This window comes from Vanellus vanellus (assembly GCF_965231255.1).
Source record: "Vanellus vanellus genome assembly, chromosome: 1".
Taxonomy (NCBI): domain Eukaryota; kingdom Metazoa; phylum Chordata; class Aves; order Charadriiformes; family Charadriidae; genus Vanellus; species Vanellus vanellus.
In genome coordinates this window covers 68,189,555-68,214,419 of record NC_138905.1, presented here as the reverse complement: position 1 = coordinate 68,214,419, position 24,865 = coordinate 68,189,555, and the positions used below count along the sequence as shown (strand labels likewise).

Here is a 24,865-nt window from a genome sequence, read left to right as displayed (position 1 = left end):
ATTGGAGACTTTTGGAGATGTTGGCTCCCAGTGGTGCTGGCTCCTCTGCTCTCCCGCCCCAAAGCAGCAGCCCCAGGGAAACGACTGCAAGGCTCAGATTTTAGGTATTGCAGGGATTAGGATTTTTGTGTGGGCCTGCACGCACCTGCAGAGGGTAGTTGTTTTGCTGCTCACCTTTCCCTAACCCCTCTGGCCTCAGGCTGACCTGGGTCGGCAGCAGGCAGCCATGCCATGGCGCTGGGGGCTGGCAGCCTCCCTCCCTTCACCAGACCTGCCCGGGACTGCCAGGTGGCGTGCCTCACTCCGTGAATTTGCTGCCCTGGGGGGGTGACAGCCCCGTAGTCACCGTGTCCCCTCCTGTGGACTCTGTCCTGTCCCTGTGGGGTACCTCTGGACTGCACCACAGGTCACTGCCCCGCCGTGCCCCTGCTGCGCCTGTTTGCAGAGCGGGTGCTGGAGCAGCGTGGCTTCCACCCTCTGTGCCGTTCACCTGCTTGGCTCCTCCAGCCAGCGATGGGAGCCATGCTGTCCCCACGCTTTGGCTGTGCACAAGGACCCCTGAGCAAACCTGGTGCAGCTGCGGTACTTAGGCCAGACGCCTCCGGCCACCAGATGGGTGGCTGTCAGGGCTCCAGCGGTGCCGGGCTGGGACCAGACTGGCTCTGTGTCTATAGGACTCCTGTCACTGTGATGCTTTGTAAGAAAGATGGATCCTGCTGTGGTTGCGTGCTACTGGGCCTTTGTTATGTGGCAGCCGATACAATCATGCTGCGGGCCAAGTGAAGGTCTTGAGCGTATCTTGTTTGATGGAAAGGCAGAGGCTGGTTTCTGATCATATTTACACCCTGTTTACAGACTTCATTAGTTAGTCTTGATTTTTTTTCTAGGCTAAAGTAAGAAACCACCTCTGTGTCTCTGTGGCCCAGAACAGGGATGGTGAGCCACAGACACTGCAGAGACTGAAGTGGCACTGAGAACAACAGCCTACGCTGCTTTTAGCAAGGGATTTGTCACTGGCCCTCAGTAAAGTCCAGCCACCATTATGTACTTGGGATGCTCTCCTGCCCTGGCAGCAGAGGACAAGGCAGGAGCCATTTGGTCCCCTCCTGAGCTGGGGGTATGTGCTTTGAAGGATGATGCTCTGTAATCCTTGCAGCTTGTATCACAGATGCACATCATTAGTAAACTCACAGTTGCTTTTTATCTCACTCTTGCTGGTGTCAGTAAGCAGCAAACTCACTGACTGCAGAAGCGTTGCTCTTATTTCATGTCGGAGAAAATGTAAGCAGGACCTGATCCTTGTCACAGCCTCTTGTGCCCCATGAACCTTGCTGAACAGATGCTTTGAGATGTGTGGGCCCTGCAGCCCACACAACCTGGAAGTTAATTAGAAGGTGTAAAGAAGCCAACTAGCTTTCAACAGCTTGAAATGAAAGGCATTTTAATTTCTACTGCTGTCTCGGAGTTGATCAGTTTTCTCTTGCCACATCTTTCCTTGCTTTTCTCCTTTTTGCAGCTGGAGCGAGCCGTTCTCCAGCAGCGTTCGGGTTTGGAAGCAGCTGTGGTTGAAGCAGCCATCCCCTCTCACGTAGCTGCTCTTAGATTGGCTTGAAAGCACTTACTTGTGCTGCTAATATTTTCCTGTCCATCCTGCAGATACGACCTATTCCAGTAGCAGCCCCCACACGCTAATTTAACCAGGTTTGTTCTTTAAGCTGTACCTTGGCACTGCTGTTCCTCACTGAGCCCTGATTTTCCGTCTCTGCTCCCACAACCGCCCCCACCTCCTGCCATCAAAATGCAACGCAGGATTTCAGCTGCCGACTAACTGCTGGCTCATCTTGTGCAACCAGAGAATTTTCTGTGTCCTCCTGCTCCTCCTTTTGTAACGCAGCCCAGCCTGCTTGCTTTCTGATTCCTCCCTCCCCACGTTAAATTGCAGTTTTACGTGCTTGGTTGCTGCTTGTTTCAAAATGAAACCCAGAAATATAAATGCAGCACAGCTGTCTGCAGCATCACCTGCAGTTCTGCCTTCTGCAGTTCAGGCAGCACCTACAAGTGTCCAAAGGTGCTTTAAAACTGTGCCTCTAATAAGCGTTGTCATCTGCTGTTTGATGACATCTCTGTTCGCTGTTAGCTGTGTTTAGCTGTTCGCTCTTGAGATTGTCCTCCTCTCATTTGCCTTAAGATAAAACAGCAGAAGAGGTCAAAGAGAGGATGTTAACTTCCCAGCGTTAGGAGCTCCTGTGTGACAGCAGTTGGGAACAGGCAGTAGGTTTGCAGGAAGAAAAAAGAAAAAAGCTTTAGGAGAATCTCTAATGGCTTCTTTCTCTGGTGCCAAAACCCCAGGTGGCTTCTTTCTCTTCTTTTTTTTCTTTCTCTCTTCTTTCTTCCTCTTCTTCCTTGTCTCACCTGAGCAGCCCTGAATAAATCTTTTTTGCCCTGCAAGAGCATTGTGGTTTGGGCTGGATTGGCCACTGAAACGAACGACAGATGCTCTCTGACCTCTCTCCCCTCAGAGAAGGGAGTGCATCTCACTTCAGGGAGACAAGAAAGAGAAAGAGACTTATGAGTTTAAAAGAAACTAAACTACTTTAATGAAAATATTAATAAAATAATAAAAAGGAAATAATGAAATATATACAATATATACAAAATCGTATGAAGCTCCCAGGATGATGATCACGTCACCAGCAAGCACTGGGAAAATCCCAGACTGGACTCCGGATCTGGTTTCAGGAACACACGGATCAGGATCAAAGGCAGACAAACAGAGTCCTCCTCAGATATCAGCCATTGAAGAAAGAGGGCCGACCCTTTGATCCCTCAGCTTTTATACTGAGGCAGAGGCAGATGGGATGGAATACCCCGTTGGTCAGTTTTGGGTCACCTGTCCTGTCTGCTCCTCCCCGCAGGTGGGACCCCTCTACACTTTTCCTCTTCCCACCCTCCAGTGGGGCAAGTAACAAAGTTGGTTGGCCTTGGCTGTTATAGCAATAACTATAAGCAAGAGCCTCTCTGCATACCGTGCCTGGGCATAAATTAGAAACAATCAGGTCTTACCAGTCTCTGGAAGTGGACAGTATCTGAACAATATGCTGTTAATTTTTGAGAGTTTTTTAATTTTTGAGAGTTCAGTTAGTTAGAAGAGCTTAGATGCAAAGTGAAACTACTGAAAAGAAAATTGGTTCTATTTTACCTCAAACCAGGACAGAGAGCTTGAGGATACCACCGTGTTTTGCTTTCAAAGGACGCTTTCATTCTCTTTTTCTGATTTCTGCCCCACCCCTTTAGTGTCATCTTGTCCCCCAATAAAGCCAACAAATGCAGTTCCCCTGCATATCTGTTGAGTGTCCACAGCACTTCAGAGGTGTCCTTGGCTTTCCTTGCCTTTTGTGGTCATGTTTGAAGGATCCCATGGTGGTGGGTGTGGGACAAACACAGCCCAAAATTCATGACTAAGGGAAGACTGGGCTACCTCATTCAAATATTGAAGAAGGGAACTCGGTGTGGTTTGTGTTTATGGCTGCCTGCTCTCTTTTCAGTGCCTAGGGGAATCCGGGTGGATTCTTCTTTTCTCAGCAATAAATCTCATGGGGAAAAATGTGGCCGCCTCCACGCACCAAGCCCAGTACCAAGCCAACAATTTCATACAGAGCTGCCTGTCGCACTGGGCGTGGGGGGAGTCCCCTCTTCTCTGTGGGAAGATAACAGGCTGGGGGTCATGTCTGCAAAGGGTGCTCCAACTCTGGAAGAAGGCACCTCCTTCAAAGGAGGTGCTGAAAATACAGCAGGGCACCTCTAGAAGGCACTGGTAGAGTATGAAGGAGCTGAGGAGGTGGTGGTGGTGGTGGCTGAGTGGGTTCAGGAGAAGGGGTAGATTGTGGACCGTGTCAGGTGGCATCTTAACAGTGGGGAAAACTTTATGGCAGAGGAAAAAAAGAGGCTGAGAACTAAGGAGTCAGAGGATATTTTTCTCCAAACTGTGGCGAAGGAAGAGCAGAAAAAGTGAAGGCAGGCAGCAAGGGGCAAAGTCTTTCCTCCAAACTTGTGTATTAAGGAGAGGGGTGTCTGAAAGGAGAAGAAAATGTCTGCCCATCGGGGAGGATGTAACACAGTGGGTGGCTGCGGCTGCTGGGGAGAGTCAAATTGTTCCTAGCTGGAAACAAGAAGTTATTTGAGTCCCCATCTGGCCTAAGAACATATAGGGCAGGGGCACAGTAGGATTAGATGTTCAGGAAAAGAGCCAGGACGTGTGTGAACAGGTTTTCTCATAGAAACAGCAGGCAAAACAGAGGAGGGAAGTAGTGGGGGTGTGTAACGCTGTGCATCGCTTTGTCTGGGAAGGGAAAAGCTGAAGTTCATGGCACAAAGGACCAAAACTTTGGGCACCCATTTAATCTACCACTTATTCCCTGTTGAAAATGTTTGATTCCATAATCAGGGTGCTTTCTCCCTTTTTAAAATAGGAAAATGAAGCCACAAGCACTGCATCTTCCTTGCTGGTCTGTGTTTGTCCCAGCCCTGTTCCCCATTGCAGCATCCCAACTTCTGCCCTTCACGTGGGCCTATTCTGGGGTCAGAGGACAGGTGCAGAGTCAAAGCCCTTGTCCAGGTATCCCTGAGGTGGAGGCTGGTGGCAGGGTTGAGGCTGCGGGCTGGCCTTCAAGGTGTCCCCTTCCTGGGGTTAGGTGAGAGGAGGTGACTCCCTGGTTGTGGTCTTTCCCCGCCTCTGTGCGAAACCGGTCGAACACAAACCCGGGTAAACCACAAATATTAGTAGAAACAGGCTGGCTCTTGGATCTACCTTGCATTAAAAGAATAAAAGCAAAGAATTAGCTAAGTCCTCTCCTGTCGGCTTCTCGTGACATCCTCAATAAGCCCAGACTTAAGCATCATTGTACTTGATAATGTGCCCTGGACTGCAGCAAATTGGAATGTGCCAAGGACTGTGGCAGATCAAACACGTTTCATTAAGTATGTGTTATTTTTTCTCTCACATTTGACAGTGCGCGGAGCTCTGCTCCTCTCAAAGATGAGGAGGCTGTGCTGCAGCATCTGAATGAACTGATTAGCCAGCTGGCAGGCCTTGCTGCAGGCAGGCAGTGAGGGAAGGGACCTCGCCTGGGTTTCAGAAGCTGAGAAAAGACTGGCGGGAGGACCTGACGTTTCCACCTCCCCATCCAACCCAGCAGGCGAGCTAAGCGACGGGGCCAGAGCTGGGACTGGGAAGACCTCTGTGCTGGCGAGCTGTCAGCAAGCTGCAGAGTTGCTATCTCTGCACCAGCCAGCATTTAGGGTGCGTGCCTGGAATTCTGGGTTGCACCACCTTCTTTAAACGTGGGGCTAGAGGTTTGTACGAGCCTGTTAGAGGTCTGATTCAGCAGCACACTCAAGGGTACATCCGCACGTGCTGTAGTGCATGGTGGGTTTGGGGCAGTGCAAGCCATACCAGTAAACGGGTGCTTCATGGAATATGGACCATAAAGGGCAAGGGCGGGGGGAAAAAAGGGAGATTGCTTCCTTAGTGCCCTGGTGCATCTGCATTTGACACTGAAACTGGTTGTGCCCACAGTGGTACTGCCCATGTGTAAGCCCTTATTGGAATTAACTCGAAAAACCCTCTCAAATTGAATAGGGGACCAGAGTCTTTCTGCAATGTTTTTGGAGAGGCAGCTATATAGCCTGGAGGATGGTCTTTGCTGGCCCTTGACTGCCCTCCTCTGTGGTTTATGCTCCCCTGTTCTCACTGCAGCCCCTCTTACTAAAGGCAGCGTTAACGCCTTGCGTGGGATTCAGCCCTCTGCATTCCAAGTCTGTGGAAATCTGCTGCTGATTTCAAAGGGAATGGGGATGAGCCCTTCAGCACGAAGGCAGATGGGGGAACAAAGACTGTTGTTGCCCTCGGCATTTAGAGAGCAATTGGTGTATTACACTGTGAGATCTGGTTTCCTTTCTTTACTTGAATGACAGAGGGAGGAAACATGCCTTGTGCCAAAAACTGCTTGCTTTGCTATGAACGTTCAATAAAAGTTGTCTTCATATGCAAGCATCTGTCTTTGCCCCAGGGCCTGATATATCCAGAGGGTTAGCATTTAGGAAATAATTTCATTATTGAGCAACTTACAGAAGCAAATGAGACACAGTGGTAATGATGCTGTCTTGTGTGGAGTGAGCCACACAGTTCTTGCTCCTGCTTCCCTCTTGCTTCACTGAAAGCTACATCAAAACAAGTGCCATGGTGTTTCTAGGCTACTGGGCCAGTTTGATGTTAGGACCACACTTGCTCTTATTTCCAGTAAGCTCAGACTCCCTGGTAGTCCCTACTCCACATGAGATGGCTCATGCCCTGATGCTAGCCCAGAGGGAGATGACTGGAGAGAGCCTAGGCACAAGGAAGGAGGGAATAGTTTGCCGTCACAGTCCTGGTGCAAAAGTTTGATGGATAGATTTGGTGGTCCTGTCAGGTAGAGGGCATCAAGTTCATTTTGCTGACTGGGAGAGGTGCCTGGGCCAAGCCACTTCCAGAGCTGTGCTTGAACTTTGCCTGGGAGAGAGCAAGCTGACGTGGTTCAGAGCAGATCCGGGTGAAGAGGAAGACTTAAGTAGTGTGGGTGATGCAGATTCCTGTCCCTGCTGTTCCCTGGAGATGGGGATGTCCCCTTAGGAGGTGCGGAGGGAGTGATAGATGTGCTATTAAAAAACCTATCAAACCGCCAGCAAAATAAATCTGTAAGTTAATGTGAAGAGACAAAACCCTGATTTCTTAGCACTCGCAGCTGGTGGGAATGGAAGCCTTTAGCAGAGATGCTGCTGGTTTGGAGAGGCTTGTTTCCAGTGTAGTTTCCTAATCCCAACATGGAAATGTGTATCCTTGCTGATTCCAGTCACTCTTTCAAAGGCCAACTTCTGCTCAGTAATGCCACCAGCGAGATGTAGCTACAGCTAGAGCTTCCCTGGCATAGTTCATCTGCTGCCCTGCTCGTGTTAAGTCTGCGCTTTCTGGCTGGACTCACCTGTGCATCCCTACCTGAGGTAACTCATTAGACCAAGCTTTTGAGGAGAATTGTTTTAGCTAAGCCGAAGGGAGCTTTCTCTCTTCACACTTTAGTTTCTTCTCATAATCAAATGCCTGTAAACAATATGAAAATGTTGTCAACAAGAAGATTCAATCTCATCTGTGTGAATTTTGGCTAAGTTTAAATTAACTAACCCATTAAGGGACTTTGTGTATGACAGAAAATTGTATCTTGTAACAAGCAACCACTAACTTTGCTTAATTAAGATGATGCTAAACATAATTCAGGAGTTAGTACAGGCTGAAGAATGCCTTCCTTGTACCATCCTACAGGCCCAGCCACATTCAGCATGCCTCCTCCAGCAGTGATTTCACTCTGTGTTTCCATAGCTGGGCTTTTTCCTACTAACCTTTTTACTGTGATAATTGTCTAACCTTAGTACACCTTTGCCCACACCTGAAACACTTCACAAGTATGAGGTCCCTTTGCTCATCTCAGGGGCTTTGTTTCCTCGCTCTGTATCTTTGCAGGATTGGGCACAGAGGGGGAGGTTCGTTGCTCGTGCCTGTTTGCTATTGAAGGGAGCCTCAGTCGAATAAGCGTGTGTGCGTTTTGCTGACGCGGCAGGCTGTATGGTAGTGTAACGTGGTGTCCGGGGGGTCAAAGACAGTGCTCCTGGCAATGCCTTGAAATAAGATGGTAGGTCATCCATTCTTGTTCAAGCTATTAGTCCGCAACATTTCTATCCTGCTCTCTGAAACCACCCCAGAAGGAGACAGTTGCTGTATAAAGCACATGGGGAAGGGAAACTCCTGCCCCTGTACACTGCTTCAGCTCCTGCTCCTTTTCTCTTCCTCTGAACTGCTGTTTCCAAAGTCCTAGACAAGCTTCCAGCAGCGGTGGAGATGCAGTGTGTTTAGTCAGCGTGTGGAGGGGCAGGTGGAGGTACAGTAAGGCTGGTAGTCTGGGAAAAATGAGGAAGGGTGCTGTGGTGGAGAAGTGTGAATTTGGGTGTGAGTCCAGTGAAGAGATGATGCAGGTGGGTTCTTCTCACCTGACCAGTGACCTTTTCTCTGTCCCTTCAGAACAGACTTTCTGTCTCACAGACACAACTTGGGGAAAATGCTTCACCCTGACACTAAATAAGCCATTTTCCCATGGATGAGGAGAACCTCATGGTGATACTAGGAAAATATCCATTGTGGTTACTGGTCCCTTCCTTCCACTTCCCACCAGTATGTCTGACAGCCACCCCCTATATCCCATGCTTTCTTTTTCCTCTGTCCCACAGAGCCATGACAAGAGCTGCGGCTAAGGAAGGAGAGCCCAATGGGGCCATCACAGTTCCTGAAGACATAAAAAAGGAGGAAATGGAAGAGAGAGGCCAGTGGAGCAGCAAAATGGAATTTGTGCTGTCGGTGGCTGGGGAGATCATCGGCCTGGGTAACGTGTGGAGGTTCCCGTACCTCTGCTACAAGAACGGCGGTGGTAAGTTCATAGCATGCATGAGTTGTCCTAGATCTTCAGGCACAACAAGAGATACACCAATGTCTGAACCCATTTCTCCTACACCTCATGTACCCCTACATTCACTCCCTTGCCCTCTCCTCCAGCAAGTTAGCTCCTCCCAGGAGGAATAGCACTGAGGGCTGAATCCAGTTCCCCAGTGGGTACTGTTTCTCAAAGCAGCTTTCCTGAATTTGGATGCTGAATTGAACTTCAGTAATTCTTCAAGGCTCTTGGGCATGTCAAGAGACGGGTGGTCTTACAAAACCATCAGAAAACTGTGAGTGGTCAAAAAGCCAGCAGCAACCTCCTTCTACATAATTCCCTTTTCACACCCTCTGTGTCGTCCCCACTTCTCTCAGACCTTTTTTACAAAGGAGGAAAGGCGTTGATGACACCGGTATCCTTGTAAAGGTCTAGAACGCCCTTCCTTGACCTGGGACTTCCTTGTCCAGGGCACTTGATCTCCCACCAGCTCCTCTCACAGGGGGTGGCTGCCCTGTGGTTATTAGAGAAACACAGTATTTATTGTATCAATACAACTTGATCAGTTCCAGAAATGAGGGAGGGTACCAGACACCCAACGCTGAAGCACCTTGGTTTGTCATACAGGCAAATATAAGACGGAAGGGCCGTCTTTGAGAACGTGCATGTGAAAGATTTTCTCAGAGGACAGGAAGAAGGACATTGGTCCCTCTTCCCCAGGAACAGTTCTCCCAGTAGTCAACCCACTGCTAGAGAAATCTGTCCTCAGGAAGAGTTTGTTCCCCTTTTTCCTGTTGTTTCTTGCATGACTCTGCTTTTCTAATAACACTGCAATAAGATCATTAAATGGTTAAAAATGAAACTTTCTCAAAACAATAAAATGGAACTGGGAAAGAGGATGGGAATAATTGACTGTCACTAACTTTTCTTGGTGAATCAAAATCTAACTATATAAAAGAAAAGGAGGAATAATAAATTACGTGTCAAGTACAGCAATAACTTCACTTTTGTTCTTGTTCTCTAGAAACACCTTTAAATAACACTTTGGGGCTTACATGTTCCCCCCACTTTAAACTTCCTTTCTCTGCAGACCATGCCACAAAGGTCTTTCTTTGCCAAGGTGCTGTGAGCTGTCACCAATGGATGAGTGATTCAACTGTTGTTCATTCCAGAACTACCAAATTCCTGTCCCCTGTGCTGTTGTTGGGGTTTATCCAAATCAAGCATGAGTCAATACAATGTCTCCTCCAAAGCAAATGGGGGTTGGATAAGAGGATGGTTAAAGAAAATGGAAAGTTTTGGGGATGGTTTTTAGCAGATCCTCCAGTCCTCTTCCCTGAGGTTTTGGTGGTAGGCACTGGAGGCACGAAAAGCAAGTCAGACCGGCACGGGTTAGTAAACACTGGAGGTGCATCTGATTGAGCAGCCCATTCTGCAGTGACGCTTTGAAAGAGAAGTCATGGCTTTTGCATGGAAAATTCCTTCCTGAGCTCAGATGGTATCTTTGCATAGTTTATGCCTATGGTGTCCGGCTCAGTAGTCCTTGCAATTTGTATGCTAATTAGTGTAAGTGAAAAGGCTACTTCTGTTCATTTTAGATATTTATTGAAAAACTTTTTTTTTTTTTTTTTTAATTAAACTATTCTGGAATATCTAAGGCTGTGATTCAGAGGCCAACAAGGCTAGGCTAGGGAAAGATTAGGATGGAAGAGTCCTTCCCTCACAGCTCACACACTGTCATTGCGGAAAGTCTGCTACTACTGTAGAAGGTACATTTCTCTCTCTAGTGCTCTAGGGAATCAGATGGCCAACAAACTTGTATGGGACAAGGCACTGTCTTTCCCATGACACTCAACAATATCCTTTCCACTGCAAAAGTCCTTGAAATTGCAAAACAGACATTTTCCACTTATAAATTCCCCCACCCACACACTCCAGCCCGAACTGGAGACTGCTGTCCTGTCACCTTTCTCCACTTTCAGATGTAGTGAGACGGTTATAAAGCTGTAAAGATATATGTCACAAAAAACAGTTGTGCTGACTTGCTGTAAAGCAACTGAGAGTAAACTTATCTGTGGCTGCACTTTCAAATCTGATCTAATTGCTCATCATCCTGAGCTTGCTACCAACTTTTCAGGAAAGAGGGTCTGTTTCTGGGAGCCCCTCTGAGGGCTGAGTCTCCTCCAGCGGAGCAGCAACCTGGGGGGAGATCACAACTGGATTTTCAGCTCGTAGCTGCTCTGTGGAAGTTGAGAGAGGCAAGACAACAGAGGTGTAAGAAAGCCCTCAGTAGTCAGAGACCAAAATGACTCAAACTATACCAGAGGAGAGGGTCTGGGACCTACGTGCAGGATAGTAAAGCTGTCTTGCAGATTTGGCATACAGATACGATGTCTTGCAGCACAGAAAGCAGCAGCTGCCTCTAGTTTAGCATATGCAGTTCCCATTCCTTGCTCAGTTCCCATCCCTTGCTCTGCAGCCCTGGACGGGCGCTGTGAACCAGCCTCCCTCCCTCCAGCCCCAGCTCCCCTGCAGCTCCAGCACAGCTGTGTTTAGGGGAGATTTGGATGTTGCTTGTTATTGTAAGATTGTTGGCTTAAAAACAAGGGGAAATGTTCCTAGTTGCTAATTGTCAGGGGAAGGAATTTCAGTGCGACTGCCCGTGCTGGCAGGGGAGGAGAGGGCCAGGGGGACAACGTCTGGCCAGGCTGAGAAAGAGGCCCACATCATGCTCTCCACCCACTGTTAGTGGGAGGTACTCATGACCAAAAGTTTACTGTATGGGATAGCAAGAGTGAGATAGCTGTTCCAGCGAGGAAGGCCATCGCCTTGGCCTGTTTGAAGGGGAGTAAAAGTGTGAAACCCTACGCTAATGATGGGGAGAAAGACTGCGAGGTGGTAGAAGGGAGGTCAGCAGTGAAACTGAGCTCTCAGGAGCAGTTTTGAGCAGAACAATTTAAGTATTGGGTGTTTCGGTTTGGCAGCAGAACGGAAAAGAAAGGAAAAAAAGTTTGGATGGCTGAACAGGGCATAAACCTTTTTTTGTTTTGTTTGTCTTTTTGGATGTGTTGGTTTTGTTGGTCATTGTTTTGGGGAAAAAAACTGCTCTCTCTCCCCTTCCTCTTCCATTTCATCAAGGGTTAATCTGAGGGCTATTTCAGGCTGATTACTTTTGAGACGTTTCTCTATATTTGAATTCTCTATATTGGAATTTGAAGAGACGAGTTAAACGTTTTCATTTTGAAAATGCTGGAAAGATACTCTGTTGCCCTTCCCCTGTTTCCATTCTTTTGGTGCAAACCGCTTTACAAATTTGACATGAAATATGTCTCAAGCAAATTTATATCCCGGGAAATTTATTACTTACCAAGAAATGTCACCAGCCTCCAGGTTTGTATCCTCTGGGCAAGCGGAGGAGTTTTGCCGTGACTCCTGGGAAAGGCAGAACAAACGTGGTTATGTGAAACAAGGACTCCTTTCGCTTTGCCTGACTCCTCCTGGAAGCTAGAATGAGGTCAGGAGAGTGAAGCAGGGAGAACTTCTCCAGCGCTGTCGTTTTTTTCCCCTTGCCCTGCTACTCCTTACCTCTAGGTTTTGGCCAAGACCAAACTCAGAAGTACTGCAGTAGCACAAGACAGATCAGGCTTGTATTTTTTTCCAAGAAATTATGATCTTGGAGATCTTGGTTTGTTTGGTTTTTTTTTAGCAAAGGTTTCACAGTTAATTCAGTGAAATATTTGTGTTTATTTAGCCAAGTTCAGCTGTGGCCCCAGGTGCCTATCAGGGAATGATGAGGACAGGATTTTAAAGAGGTTCCTGACACAGAATCTCAACCCTCTCGGCAGGAGCCTTCCTCATCCCTTACCTCATCTTCCTCTTCACCTGCGGGATCCCCCTGTTCTTCCTGGAGACGGCACTGGGGCAGTACACCAGCCAGGGAGGGGTCACTGCCTGGAGGAAGATCTGTCCCATTTTTGAAGGTGAGTCAAATTACAGGAATTGCTGGCAGCACTTTCTGACAATTAGTGACTCAGAGCCTTTTTTGGAAGTGTTATTCTGTTCTTTTTTCTTTCTCCTTTATTCTCCCTCCTGTCCTAACTCTTCCAGCCTTGTTGTCCCTCCTGGTGACTGCTGTGTGTGTGCCGGGGCAGTGCACTGACTGCCCCCGTAGGTGGCTGAGGGTGTGTGGTGCTGGCTGGGGGCTGTGCTGGTCCAGCCGAGATGCCATCTCTGCTTTGGGATGCTCAGAGTCTGGGAGAGAGGAGAAGCAGGATGGCCAGCAAGCAGGAGGAGGAGGAGGATGGAAGTGTCAATACACAAACACCATGTAGTCCAGGACAAATCCTGAAGGCAGAAAAGGATGAGGAAGGCTGGCTGGCTGATGGCGCTTTGCCTGCCCATCGCTGTGCTGCGGCAGCATTTGTAGGCTGGTGTCCTGCACACTGGGGGAGTCGCACTGCACGCACTGGTCTGACAGCCCCGAGGTGGGATGGGTTGTGGTTAAGGCACAGGTATAAGAACCGGGACTCCTGGGGCCCTGGGGGAAGTTGTTTAATGACATTAATATGTTGATGAATCTAACGTCCACAATTCTCCTGTCCAGAGGAGAGCTTATCACCCCACTTTTTCAGACAGAGAAACCTGTGCTCACTCAGGCAGATTAAAGGCCTCATTAATTTGCTGAAGCATAGGTGTGCAGTGCTCTTTGAAACTCCCTGGGGAGTCTGGGACCTCCTGAGCTGGAGACCCCTGTGCTCTGGCATGCAGCCTGGAGGAGGACAGCAGTGGCATTTCTCTTCTTTCAAGGCTAGAGCTGGCTTTCCTGCAGGAGAGGCACTGTAATGCGGTGGCATGGTAGTGGTAAAAAAAAAAAAATGTTTTCTTATCAGCAAAAGGTTTTATCTCTGTTCCACCATAAACCTATCTAGAGATACCAACAATATTTCCTGGCTGGATGCACAGTCACAAAATCCTTTCTTTTTCCCTTTCTCTTGCCCTGTTGAGCCACGTGGTTGGTATTGCACCCTTCTTACCCTAGCATGGTCTATAGCTTTGTCCGTGGTTAAGCCCGACGTGTCGGGAATTGGTTGGCAGCCCCATCCTCACCTCCTTTGCTTCCCTTCACAGGAATTGGATATGCCTCACAAGTCATCGAGTGCTATCTGAATATCTACTACATCATCATCCTGTCCTGGGCACTCTTCTACCTGTTCAGCTCCTTCAACACAGTGCTACCTTGGGCCAGCTGCAATAACCCCTGGAACTCAGGTACACCTTCACTTGGTTGGCTTCTAGCCCCTTCTCAATTCCCAGAAATTATTTGGGTTTTGTAGAAAATATTTTTTATTCAGAGAGAAAACTCTCATGAGCTGCAGTGTGGCTAGGGGACTCCTGCAATGGCAACTGTCTTCATTCACCATGGGCAAGTGTCGGGAAAGGTGAGTGGTATGACCCTATGCTTAGCAGCAGGGGACAGTAAAACTATTTCCATATGGAGATGTTTTGGGCGTTGAGATTTCACTGAAAAATCGACATTTTTTGGCAAGCGGGAGAGGTAGGTGGGTCAGGAGAGTTTTCAAGCCAATCTAGAGTCCTCCTCATGTGGCAGGAGCTTTTCATTAGCTCTGGCACAACAATTTATCGTACTCTACCTCACTCCTTCAGAGCTACTGGGACAGTTGCTGCCACGTACTGAACAGTTTCCTTTGTGCACTCAGCTTTTGGCTAAATCAGGCCAAGCCTGCACTGGAGGAGTTTGCCAGGACAGGTGTCCCATTGTGGAACCAGTAACACAAAACTCCAAAGGCACTGTCTAATCACATCCATACAAACCACTGTTACATTGGCCAGGGGTCTCATCTCCTCATGCCCACAATTCACATAACTGTGCCCAGCAGAGAAGACCTGGCTTTGGTTTTATTCAAGGCACTGGGGCTGTGCCCGGGAAGATGGAGTAGATGTGAGATAAACCTCCTGGATCTGATGTCCTTGACAGGCCTTTTTTACCATGTTGAACAGGTTGTTTTGCTTTCAGTGGAAAGCCAGGCTGGAAAGAGCTTTGGCAGCAGCTTGGTTCCCTCCCTTTTTCTCTTGGGTCGGATGATTTATTTCTTTGATGTGTCAAATTTCTCCACCCTATGGGCCATTCACTCACAGCTTCCTCTGCCCCTTCATCCCAGCAGAGGTAACCAGGCTTTTAAAGAGTGGATCTGATTCCTTCAGCTTCCCCAGCACAGGTTTGCTTGTGAGGCAAGCCACAGATGTTCTCTTAACAGACAGAAGCTTCCCAGCCAGAGCTGGGCTTCCTCGGTTTTCCAGTGGATTGTCTTTTGCTTGCCAAATGCAAGATGAGGTGCATTTCTTGGATGCACAGCATCTCCTCTGTTTTTAGTAATTTCACGCTATGTGACAGGGTTGGGGATGGCAAAGTGGAATGGGAAGGCATCTGTGGGGTATGTAAACGTATGTGTGCGTGTGTAGACAGGGAATGGTGCGTGGTGTGGCAAGAGAATGGGATTTTCTATCCTGGCTACTCATAGTGGCTATCCCTCAATAATATATATTTAATATATAATATATATTTTGCAGCCATCTGGTTTCCATTTGGCAGGGAATTGCTCTCTCCTTCTCTCCCCTTCCTGAAGCCCTCTGGCTACTGCTGGATTGGGATTCATGGCTGAAGAGAGCCAGAATTTAATGAGATGCTTAATGAGAAGCTAGAGTTTAATGAGATGCTCTATAGCATGGGGTGAAGGGTCTGTGTGCTGCCAGAGTGAGGGTTAGTGCACAGAGGGGAAGGAGCATCCCTCATGGAGGAGCCTTGGAGAATTTCTCTGGCTCATCAGCTTCCTTTTCTTTTGGTAGATCTCTGTGTGGACATTCTGAATAGCTCCAGCTTGGACAACAGGACCATGCCTGCGAACGCCACCTCCCCAATGATTGAGTTTTGGGAGTATGTGATCACTTTCCCTCTGTTCAGGCTCCTCTCTCATCCAAAGGCTGCAGCTGTAGGAGTATCTGGGCGGAGGGCTGTGCATCTGTGTAGGATCAAGAGAGGTCCCACGTGTCAGACCCGAACACGGGGAGCACGATGCACTGAGCTGCCAAGGAGATCAGCACAGAGCCCAGGGGCATGAGGACTAGATACACCCCAGAGGCTGCCCACAGTGTGCCTACCCAGGGGTGCTGGTGTGTACACAGGCACAGGCATGTTCCCTTTATGGCACTGAGGTGCCTGGGTGAGTGTGGCCACAGAAAGAGGCACCAAAAGAAGACGAGGACTTGCTGTAAGCAGGGGGTACTTGCGTTGGGTTTTGTAGGCTACTGTTGGCAGGCAAGCATGGAAGACCAGGGCAGACTGAACGGTCCTCTACAGTGAAACAGAAAGGGGCAAAACTGCCTTTTCCCTTCTTCTGACTATGTCTTGCTTGGTGTCTATGGGAAGTGGTCCAGCAGGCTGCTCAGGCTCATCCCTGGAAAGCAGGGATCTGGGGTGGATGCGTGAGGTGCCACAGGGGGGCTTGGGGAGGTTTGGTCATGGTACTGGAGGCAATAAAACACCTCTGAGGGAGGGGTCCTGCAGCAGATGAGACAGTGTCCCGGCGAGGGTCATCACTGCAGCCTGGAGAGGTTGAAACGGCTGCCAGGGCCACACTACCTCTCCACAGTCAGCTGAGGACGGGCTCGTAAAGAAGAGGGGTGCCAGGGGCTCAGCTTCAATGGTACTATTCTTCCCCATTTATGGCTCTTAAAGTGTCTCTGAGAGAGCTGAGTGTCCTTTGTCACTTGCAGCTGCCACAGGGCACATAGAAGACAATATGTGCCCATGGGTGCAGAAAGACAACGCACAGAGCTGGACCCCCTCTCCTGCCCTATTCTTTGCCCATACTACTTAGAGAGACCTGTGACCCCTTTGAAATGATTGTTCAGGCTTTCTGCAGAGGTTGCAAGGGCAAGGGGACCCCGAAGGGACCAGTTTGGAGAAGGGTGTGCAGAGAAATAGTAAGTGTGGGATTGCGCTTCTGGTAATGGCATGAGCTGCAGTGCTGAGGTCTTGTGTGGCCCACCTTCATGATGGTGAGTCTTCAAGGAATGAGGCTGAAGGAAGGGCATGGGAATCATAAAGGCCATATATGCTTATATATAGGGTGTCTGTAGTATATGGGGAGGCCACAAGAAGAGTGGTGGCCATGGGGTGATGATGGCATTAGTGGCCTGCTCTGGATTGAGTAGTGTCTGCTGGGCAGCTGCTGGCGGGGAGCAATGGGGAGTGGGTGGTTATTTTGTGTTGTGTGGGTCTGACAGGCACAGTGCCATGGGCTTGAAGACTGGGAGGGCTCGGGCCAGCTACGGGACACGGTGGAGCAGCATCAGCAGGAACAAGAGAGAGGGGAGCTCTAGGCAGAGCTGGGGTGATTTGCATGGCTGGGAGCCCTGGGCAGATGTGTTGTGGATAGTCTGTTAAATCTTTGGATGGGGTAATGTGGGAAAGGTCTGCATGGATGAGTGGCGTCTGGGGTGTTAATGCTTCTCTCCCTGTCCCTGGACATCGGCAGGAAGCGAGTGCTGGGGCTCACGGATGGTATTCACAAACTGGGCGCTGTGCGCTGGGAGCTGGCTCTGTGTCTCCTGCTGGCGTGGATCATCTGCTACTTCTGCATCTGGAAAGGGGTCAAGTCCACAGGCAAAGTAGGAATGGAGATTGTCCTCCTGGTCCATAAGCCTCCTTCTACCCATCTTACATTTCTTCCCCAATCTTTTTTCCCTCTTCACGAAGTAGAGGCAGGAGACACGCAGCACCAAAGTCAAACCTAAAACCTGGTGGGCTGTACTGATTTACACCAGTTGTGTTTGACCCATAAGAGGAAGAATAAAAGAGTAAATCAAACAGGGAGGAGAAAACAGGGAAAGACCTGGGAACTGAGGGGAGCCTTGAGTCACCTTTTCCCTTGGAGGGAAGGGAGTGGCTGATGGATACTCCCCAAGTATCATCCACTCACCAGTGTGTTGTCCTGGTGTGGCTTGCTGGTATTTTTAACAAGATCCTCTGCAGTGGCAAACTTTCTATCCCTGGCAATAATTAAACCCTTGAGCAAAACAGGCAAGCTGCTGCCTGTAACCAGCTCAGTGAATAGATAATTAATTTCTCCTTCTTTGTTATCCTGAAAAATGTGTGGGGTGGAGGAGGTGTCTTTGTGCTCTCCTTTGTACTCTCCCTGGCCCTGTGGGTTTGGGCTCAGCAGGTCACTTTCTGCCTTTTGCTGGTGAAGCTGGAGCTAATGCTCCCTCCTGATGTTGGTCCCGTAGATCAGTTGGACTGGTTGTCCTTATGGAGTGAATGAGTGTGTCATGCTTTGGGGTGGGTGTTAGGGAGACTGCTATGGCCTTGACTTGTTCAGGACCTCCTTCCTTCCTGGAGCTGCAGTGAGATGGGTGGGTCGTTAATGATGGTTGGGTCGTTAATGATGGTTGGATCTTCTAGGCATTTAGGGGATGTCCCAAAAACAAAAGGAGGAGAACCAATTTCTGCAAGACTTCTTCCTTCAAATCACTATCCCTAGTATTGGTAGATGTTCCCTGTAGTACTGGACACCTGTGTTCCCATGTCAAATCCCATCTCTCACCTTAAAACCACACTGGGCACCCATTTTAATAGAGCAAGACTATAGCTTGCTCGGCTCACTAGGTTTCTCCCAGTCTTTGCTTATGACACTGGCTCTTGCTGGTGCTGACCTGCTGTCCATCATTTCTCAAGGAGGGAGAGCATGACTCCACATCTACAGGGAGAGGGGACGCACCACATTTTAAATCTTAAATCTCTGATGCTCCCTGCCACAGTGCCATTTTCACAAGAGGTATCATTCTGATCTTGGGAGATTGGGTCTGAGGGGCTGTTTGATCTGCATGGAAGTGTAATTAAGTCATCCCAGGTTCCCTTCAGCTCTCAGCCCTCTCCACTGAGTCTCTTCTTTGCCTGGTGCTGCCCTGGTGTGCAGAGCTTGCCTGCACAAGGAGAAAGCTAAAGAAGTTCGGTCAGGCTGGTTGGGCTGATTTGGTTTGGCAAAGTCAGACGAAACAGCGAGAGGAAAAAGTGAGTGCGCTTGGTAGCTGGAATGGTTTTCCTGGGACCACAGAAGATTTTTCTATTGCAAGTTTTAGGATACGGGGCTAACTTTTTACCAGCCAAATGTTATGGACATGGTGCAGCAATACAGGGTGGGTTTTTCTGTCCTGAGACATATCACAGGTCGGACAGGCCAGCTGTCTTCTCTGTAGGTAGTCATTTTGAGTTTTACAGGGGCACTGTCAAAAAAATCAGCTCCTTCCTTCTCTTTCCTCCTGGACTACGTATTAGGATAAGCAGTAGGGAGGTCCCAGGAATTCTGAGTAGGTGCATAATTTTGTTCAACAGCTGCAGAGTAAACAGGATGTTGTGCTTGACTGAAAGGCTGCTCTAATCGGATAACCCTGCCAGACCCTTGTGTTTATGCTTCTGTGATTTAAGGAGTCCAAACTTAAAGAAACAATAGTGACCTCAGGAAAATAATTTCAAATAACTCCGTGAAGACTCATTTTCCTTAAAAGCCTTTTTCTTTTATTCATTTTGCTCACTCTTGTGCTCTTTCCATGTTTCCTTTCCCTATTCATTCAGCTGATGTGTATAAATGTTTCCCAGAAGTGATTTCTGAAGGTAGATTTTAGTACTTGTGCCAAAAGTTCTCGCATTCTCATTCAATCAGGGAACAGCAAAAGCACCACGTACTGTGACTTATTCGACCAATTATCACTAAGCAGAAAAAATGTCATTTTAGACCCCTCACTATGAATCCATAGAGTAAACAAGCCTTCGCATTGCTTGGATGAATTTTAATAATGAATAAATGTTAGGAAGTTGCAACTTGCTCACAGATATTTTCCAAATGAAAAAAAAAGATAATGTTACATTAGGCAATGGATTAAAGATGATTAATTCTAATGTAATATTTATTTACATCACACGCAAGAATAAGTGAAAAGAAGGTTTTACAAAAAGAATGGTCTTCATGTTCTTTAAAGGCTTTGAGGTGCTCCCATTTTTCACCTGTGAGCACAGAGGCATTGAAGGGATGAGAGCGCTGCATGAGCACCCCTGGAAATGAGACCCCTCAGAGGTGTCTCAAATTGGGCAGCAAAAGTTGCTGTTTAATTTGGAAAACTCTTGCTGGGAATAGGACCATTTTAATAACTCCTCATTAAAACTCAGCGACAGGAAGAGATCTGGGTTTCTTCTGCAGCTCTAGAAAGATGAAGAGAACGGCTGGAGAGCAGGGAAATTACGCTGACTGGAAAGACAGAATAAAGCAGAGCAATCAGTGGCAGGGTCTTGGGTGAGGGACAAAATGTAGATTAACGAAATCACTGGTGTGATGTAACCTTGATCAATTTCTTTCCCACCCCTCTTCTATGCTAGCAGTAGCTGCTATAGTCAACAGCAGAGTCCAGGGACGTTTGCTGGGGTGGGGGCCTGCAGGTGAGATGAGATGACATGATGCCTGTGCCCCCTCCCCGCTGACCCTCTCTCCTCTTGTTTCCCTGTAAACCGCCCACAGGTGGTTTACTTCACTGCCACCTTCCCGTACGTGATGCTTATCATCCTGCTGGTGCGAGGAGTCACGCTGCCGGGTGCTGCCGAGGGGATCATCTTCTACCTGAAGCCAGACATCTCCAGGCTGGCAGACCCACAGGTGGGTGGGGGTCGGGCAAATGCTGGCCACGGGAAGGTTTCCAGCACCCTGGCCCTTGGATCTGCTGCTGGCTGAGGATCTAGCTGTCTTCTCTGAAAGAAGAACCATTTAGAACTCCTTAAAAACAGCTGAGAGGGGTCCAGTTCCCCTGCACAGCACAGCCTTTTTGCTGGTGCGTCTGCAGCATATGGGCATATCAGGTCATTCCCACTCATGGGCTCAGCAAAAACAGGAGAGTATATGAAATATTCAGCATGTAACAGATGGTTTTACTCGGTCTTAAATGCAAATAATTAAGGAAGGAGGGGGGAAATGATCTACCACTTTTCGCTTTTTTCTGGCCTGGTTAGCGCTTTGTTTGGCTCCAATGCTCCTTCCCAGGGAGAACAGGGCCCCTGTGCTTGCGAAGACTGAATGGATGTGGGTAACGTGGGCTGTGCAGCAGCTTCACTTCACCCGTCCCGGGGGTTGGTCCCGCTCGTTTGGGTCAGGGTGTGGCCGAATGGAGCGCATCAGCCCCTGCACCACTGGAGCTCATGGTAACAGCCCCTGGTGGGGAGGATGCTGTGCACCCCCAGATTAGGGCAAGGGGTGCAGCCAAACCCTGCAAAATAGCCCATGCCGGCAGGAGGTGGGCAGCAGCCTTGGGGGCTGCACAGGGCAGGCAGCAGGACCACCCCCTACTTGGAGGATCTATCTGCTCCGGGGTATCTGCTCCAGCACCTTTCTGTCACAGCAGGTTCCTTCCCTTCCCCACGTGGGCTCAGCAACGCTGTGCAGGCTGCCTCCCTCATCCCAGGGAGGTGCTAATGAACCCCCCCAAGAAGAACATTTAAATGACACTGCTGCTAATTGTTCCACCGCTGAATCTTTTTTTTTTTGTGGAGGCAGCCAAGCAATATGCTTAGCCCACAGTCTCAGCTTACCTCCCGCATCTTCCCAGATGGCCAAAGCCCCAACTGCTCCCAAACCAGCTGCCAAACACACTGTCTTCCCCCAAATGGCTTTCAGATGCAATTATGTGTTGTCAATACAAAATCTGTGGTGCGCTGAACGCAAAGAGCCAGCTGAACATAAATGGCATTTTAATATCAAAATAAATAACAGGAGGGCGACTGGGGCTGAGTGTGTTTTATTCATGGTCAGAGCTTATTCACTGAAAACTTCCCTGTCTTTCACAGCCTAACTAAAGCTGACGTGGTGTTTCCAGGCCGCTGCAATCCAGCATAGCAGGAGCGAGAGATCCTGCTACTCATTTTAGGCAGAATGTGGGGCTTTGGTGTAAAGCGGGATGTATGCTCATGCCTGAAGGGCTCCCGTGTACGTGCCTATCTGCAAGAGATGCACGTGAATTCAAGCAGCAATGCCTGGGCTGGGATTTTTTGAAGGCTGCCAAATTGCGGCCGCTTGGATGTTTGCAGCTGGGGGCTGCTTAGAGGAAAAAGGGAGTGAGAGGGAATGCACAGACAAACAGAAAGGTAATCTGTTTTCCTGCCTGCTGAATCACAGCTCAGGGTTTTCCCTGGGAGAGCGTGAGAGTGGTGCTGCAGTTCAGCCCACGACAGTGAACAAGGGACTCCTCCATGGTGGAGAGGGCTGGGGCAGCGGTGAACAAGCCCTCTCAGCTTTTCCCATGCAATGCTAGAGCAAAGGGGAACCTGGGTCCATGACACCCCATTGGCCTGGTATCTCTCAGCCCAGCAATTTTCCCCCTTTCACCCTGCACCATGGCCTCAGAGATGTGGGGAACCAGATTTGGGAGCAGGGAGGGGAGTACATTGATCATGCAAAAGACTCACTGGCCCTCTCTTGGGTTGACTCACCAGTGGCTTTGTGAACCCCAAGCCACATAGCAACCACAGACACCTGCAGTGCCAACTTCAGCCAGAGCCACGCCATCAGGGATGCTGTGTCCACTCAGAAAGCAAAGGTGTGGGATGGGGGAGTAGTGCAAGGCATCAATCAGTGCCCCGTATCTCTTTGAGTGTGATGTGCAAATATGGTCTCCTGAGGAGCCTTTTCCTAGAGGACTTTGCATCCTATAGCTCAGTTTTCCTGGAGAGATATCCAAGTTTCTACATTCGCTGAGCCCCTCTCCATCTCATGCAGTTTGTTCTGCATGGATCAAGGGGCTGGTGCTAGTCAGGGTACAGCCATTTTTTTATTTTGTCGCCAGGTCTGGAGACCATTGACCTTCTCTGTTCCAGGTCTGGATGGATGCAGGCACTCAGATCCTCTTCTCTTACGCCATTTGCCAGGGGTGCCTGACAGCTCTGGGCAGCTACAACAAATATACCAACAACTGTTACAGGTAAGAGGAGCCTGGAGTCCTCACGTCCTTCTGGAAATTTGCTCGGAGACGAACAGCACAGAGCTGCATCTGAGACAGGCTCTGTCCCCAGGGGAGACCTTGCATCATGCTGCTTTGACTAACAAGCTGCTCAGAGTGTGCAACCTGCAGAGGACTTAGTGTGGGGCAGAGTGGTTGAGGGAACAGAGGAGCTCCAGAAAATGGCTTTAGTACTGCTTTCCTGCATGACTCAGCTTGGAAATGGGAGAGATTAGAGGAGGGGGAGGAATGAAAATGGAGAGTGTCTCCAGCCACTGTGGAGACACCATGGGCTATTTTGACAGAGTGGGTGAGCAGGGGTGGCACAGCCAGCTCTACTGTCACTTGTTAGGCAGGGGAGATGGTACAAAGACAATGGTTGGGCCCCCTGTCTCCAGTGCTTTACTGCCATCAGAGTAATGTACTGCCAGTGGCATTTTGATCCTATCAAAGAGATTAATCAAGTCTGTCTGGCCTCCTCCTTGCCCTTGGATTACAGATCTATTTTATCCATGGCCTGACATGGAGTTCAGTGAAGCCATCAAGACCATTTCTGACACCTTCCATGGAGCCACAAAGAGCGGGGGCTTTGTTATTCCTTCATGTATTGTTCCAGCAATATGGGAAAATGTAATGGTACTCTAGAGACATCAATCATCTCTCCTATTCTCAAATAAGTGCTGCCACAGCTGTTGGTCAGGCAATTAATACTTTCCCCTGGCTCTCCTGAAATGTATCTGTCACCAATGGAGCCGTACACTGACACCTTCCTCTAATGCCTTAGGTGCCTTGGCCTGGCATCTTAGCTCTGGGTGGCCCGAATATGCTGGGTGTCCACACTGCCCCATAGCAGCCAAGGCTGTGGGTTGGCTCTGGCAGCTGCCCAGGCAGGATCCCGGAGTGTGGGGTTTCCAGCCCAGCCAGCTCAGACTGGTGCCCCATTTTCACAGAGAGCAAGTGCGCAAACATTTCAGGACAAGCGGCATAGCTCACTCCAGTCTCCGGCCCAGCATGGTTAATAAAGACAGTGTTAGACAAGAACCTTTGTCAAGTAGGGATATTTGTTAACCCATTAGTCCTTGTTTACCAGACGTGCTGAACCTGTTCATGCTTTCAGATGCTACTCTTCCTTGACTACGTTTACTTTTGCAACCTCTTCCCTTTTCTAATTTGCTGTTTTTCTCATTTTCTCTGTTGTTTTTCTTATTCTCTTGAATCCTGTCAATTTTTTTGTTGCCACGTCTCTATGTGTGTCATTGTGGCATCCTTTTCACAAGCCACTGGTGGTGGTCTGTGCCTCTCTTTGTGCCACATATAGTCCTATAACTCTTGAACAGTGGGGTACAAAGTAGGTAGGCTGATTTTTGGCTCTGTTCTGATTCTTTTACTTCTGAGGGCATTTAAGAACAGCATTGCTGTTCCTTGGTCCATGCTGTCCAACTGGGGAAGCTGAATACAGACATGATCCCATGTGGACCCATTCTGCAGCAGGAAACAGTGATTTCTCTCTGGTCTCCCCCCTGCAGGGACTGCATCATGCTCTGCTTCCTGAACAGTGCCACCAGCTTTGTTGCTGGCTTTGCCATTTTCTCTGTGCTGGGCTTCATGGCTGGAGAGCAAGGTGTACCCATCGCAGAAGTGGCTGAATCAGGTAGGTTTTCCCAGCTGACTTCAGAGCCAAGGCAAAACAGAAAGCCTGAAGGGGAGGGGACTTTTCTGAAGGGAAGCCCGGGATGTTATCTACATCCTCTGTTGCTATGGGTGTCTGCAGTGAGGTCTGCAGGACCAGTGCTCCCCAACACAGTTTTCAGCTCTGTGTGGGCAAGAAGCCGTGGTGAGATGAGCTTTGAAGCAGCATGTGAGCTCACTCTGTGCTGCAGGGTGGTGGTGGCAGGCAGGAGGATGGGGAGCACATGTGGTAATCTTGTGGTCTGTTGGCAGGTCCTGGCCTGGCTTTCATAGCATATCCAACAGCAGTAACGATGATGCCCGTGTCTCAGCTCTGGTCCTGCCTTTTCTTCCTCATGCTGATCTTCTTGGGACTGGACAGCCAGGTACAGCAAATGCTCCCTCCTCATCTAACACCCAGACCCAGGTGCCTGTCCCTACCCTGAGCACTCCCCAAGACCGTGGGAAAGGATGAGGTGGTTATGTGCTTTGCTGGTACCTCAATACATTCTCCACATTGTCTGCAGTACTTTCACACTATGGGAGCTCAGAACCAGGGCCATGGGAGGCCAGTGGTTATGTGTGCTGGCATCTCTGTTTGGCATCCTTCTCCCTACGTGTACATGAGGGTGTCC

At 49.0% G+C, this 24,865-nt stretch overlaps 1 protein-coding gene across 1 annotated transcript in view; it reads left to right on the top strand.

The window, feature by feature from the left end:
* Positions 1 to 8,314: 8,314 nt before the first annotated feature.
* The window catches only part of LOC309682674 (sodium- and chloride-dependent betaine transporter-like), a gene marked incomplete at both ends in the record, with an annotated part of 33,434 nt that continues 16,883 nt past the window's right edge, over positions 8,315 to 24,865 (top strand). Inside the window, 9 exons of the mRNA XM_082496788.1 lie at positions 8,315 to 8,507; positions 12,356 to 12,490; positions 13,638 to 13,778; positions 15,375 to 15,462; positions 17,066 to 17,198; positions 20,099 to 20,233; positions 22,441 to 22,544; positions 24,089 to 24,213; positions 24,504 to 24,616. Of these exons, the coding sequence (XP_082352914.1) occupies positions 8,315 to 8,507; positions 12,356 to 12,490; positions 13,638 to 13,778; positions 15,375 to 15,462; positions 17,066 to 17,198; positions 20,099 to 20,233; positions 22,441 to 22,544; positions 24,089 to 24,213; positions 24,504 to 24,616 (1,167 nt within the window). The remainder of the gene's footprint in view (positions 8,508 to 12,355; positions 12,491 to 13,637; positions 13,779 to 15,374; positions 15,463 to 17,065; positions 17,199 to 20,098; positions 20,234 to 22,440; positions 22,545 to 24,088; positions 24,214 to 24,503; positions 24,617 to 24,865) is intronic.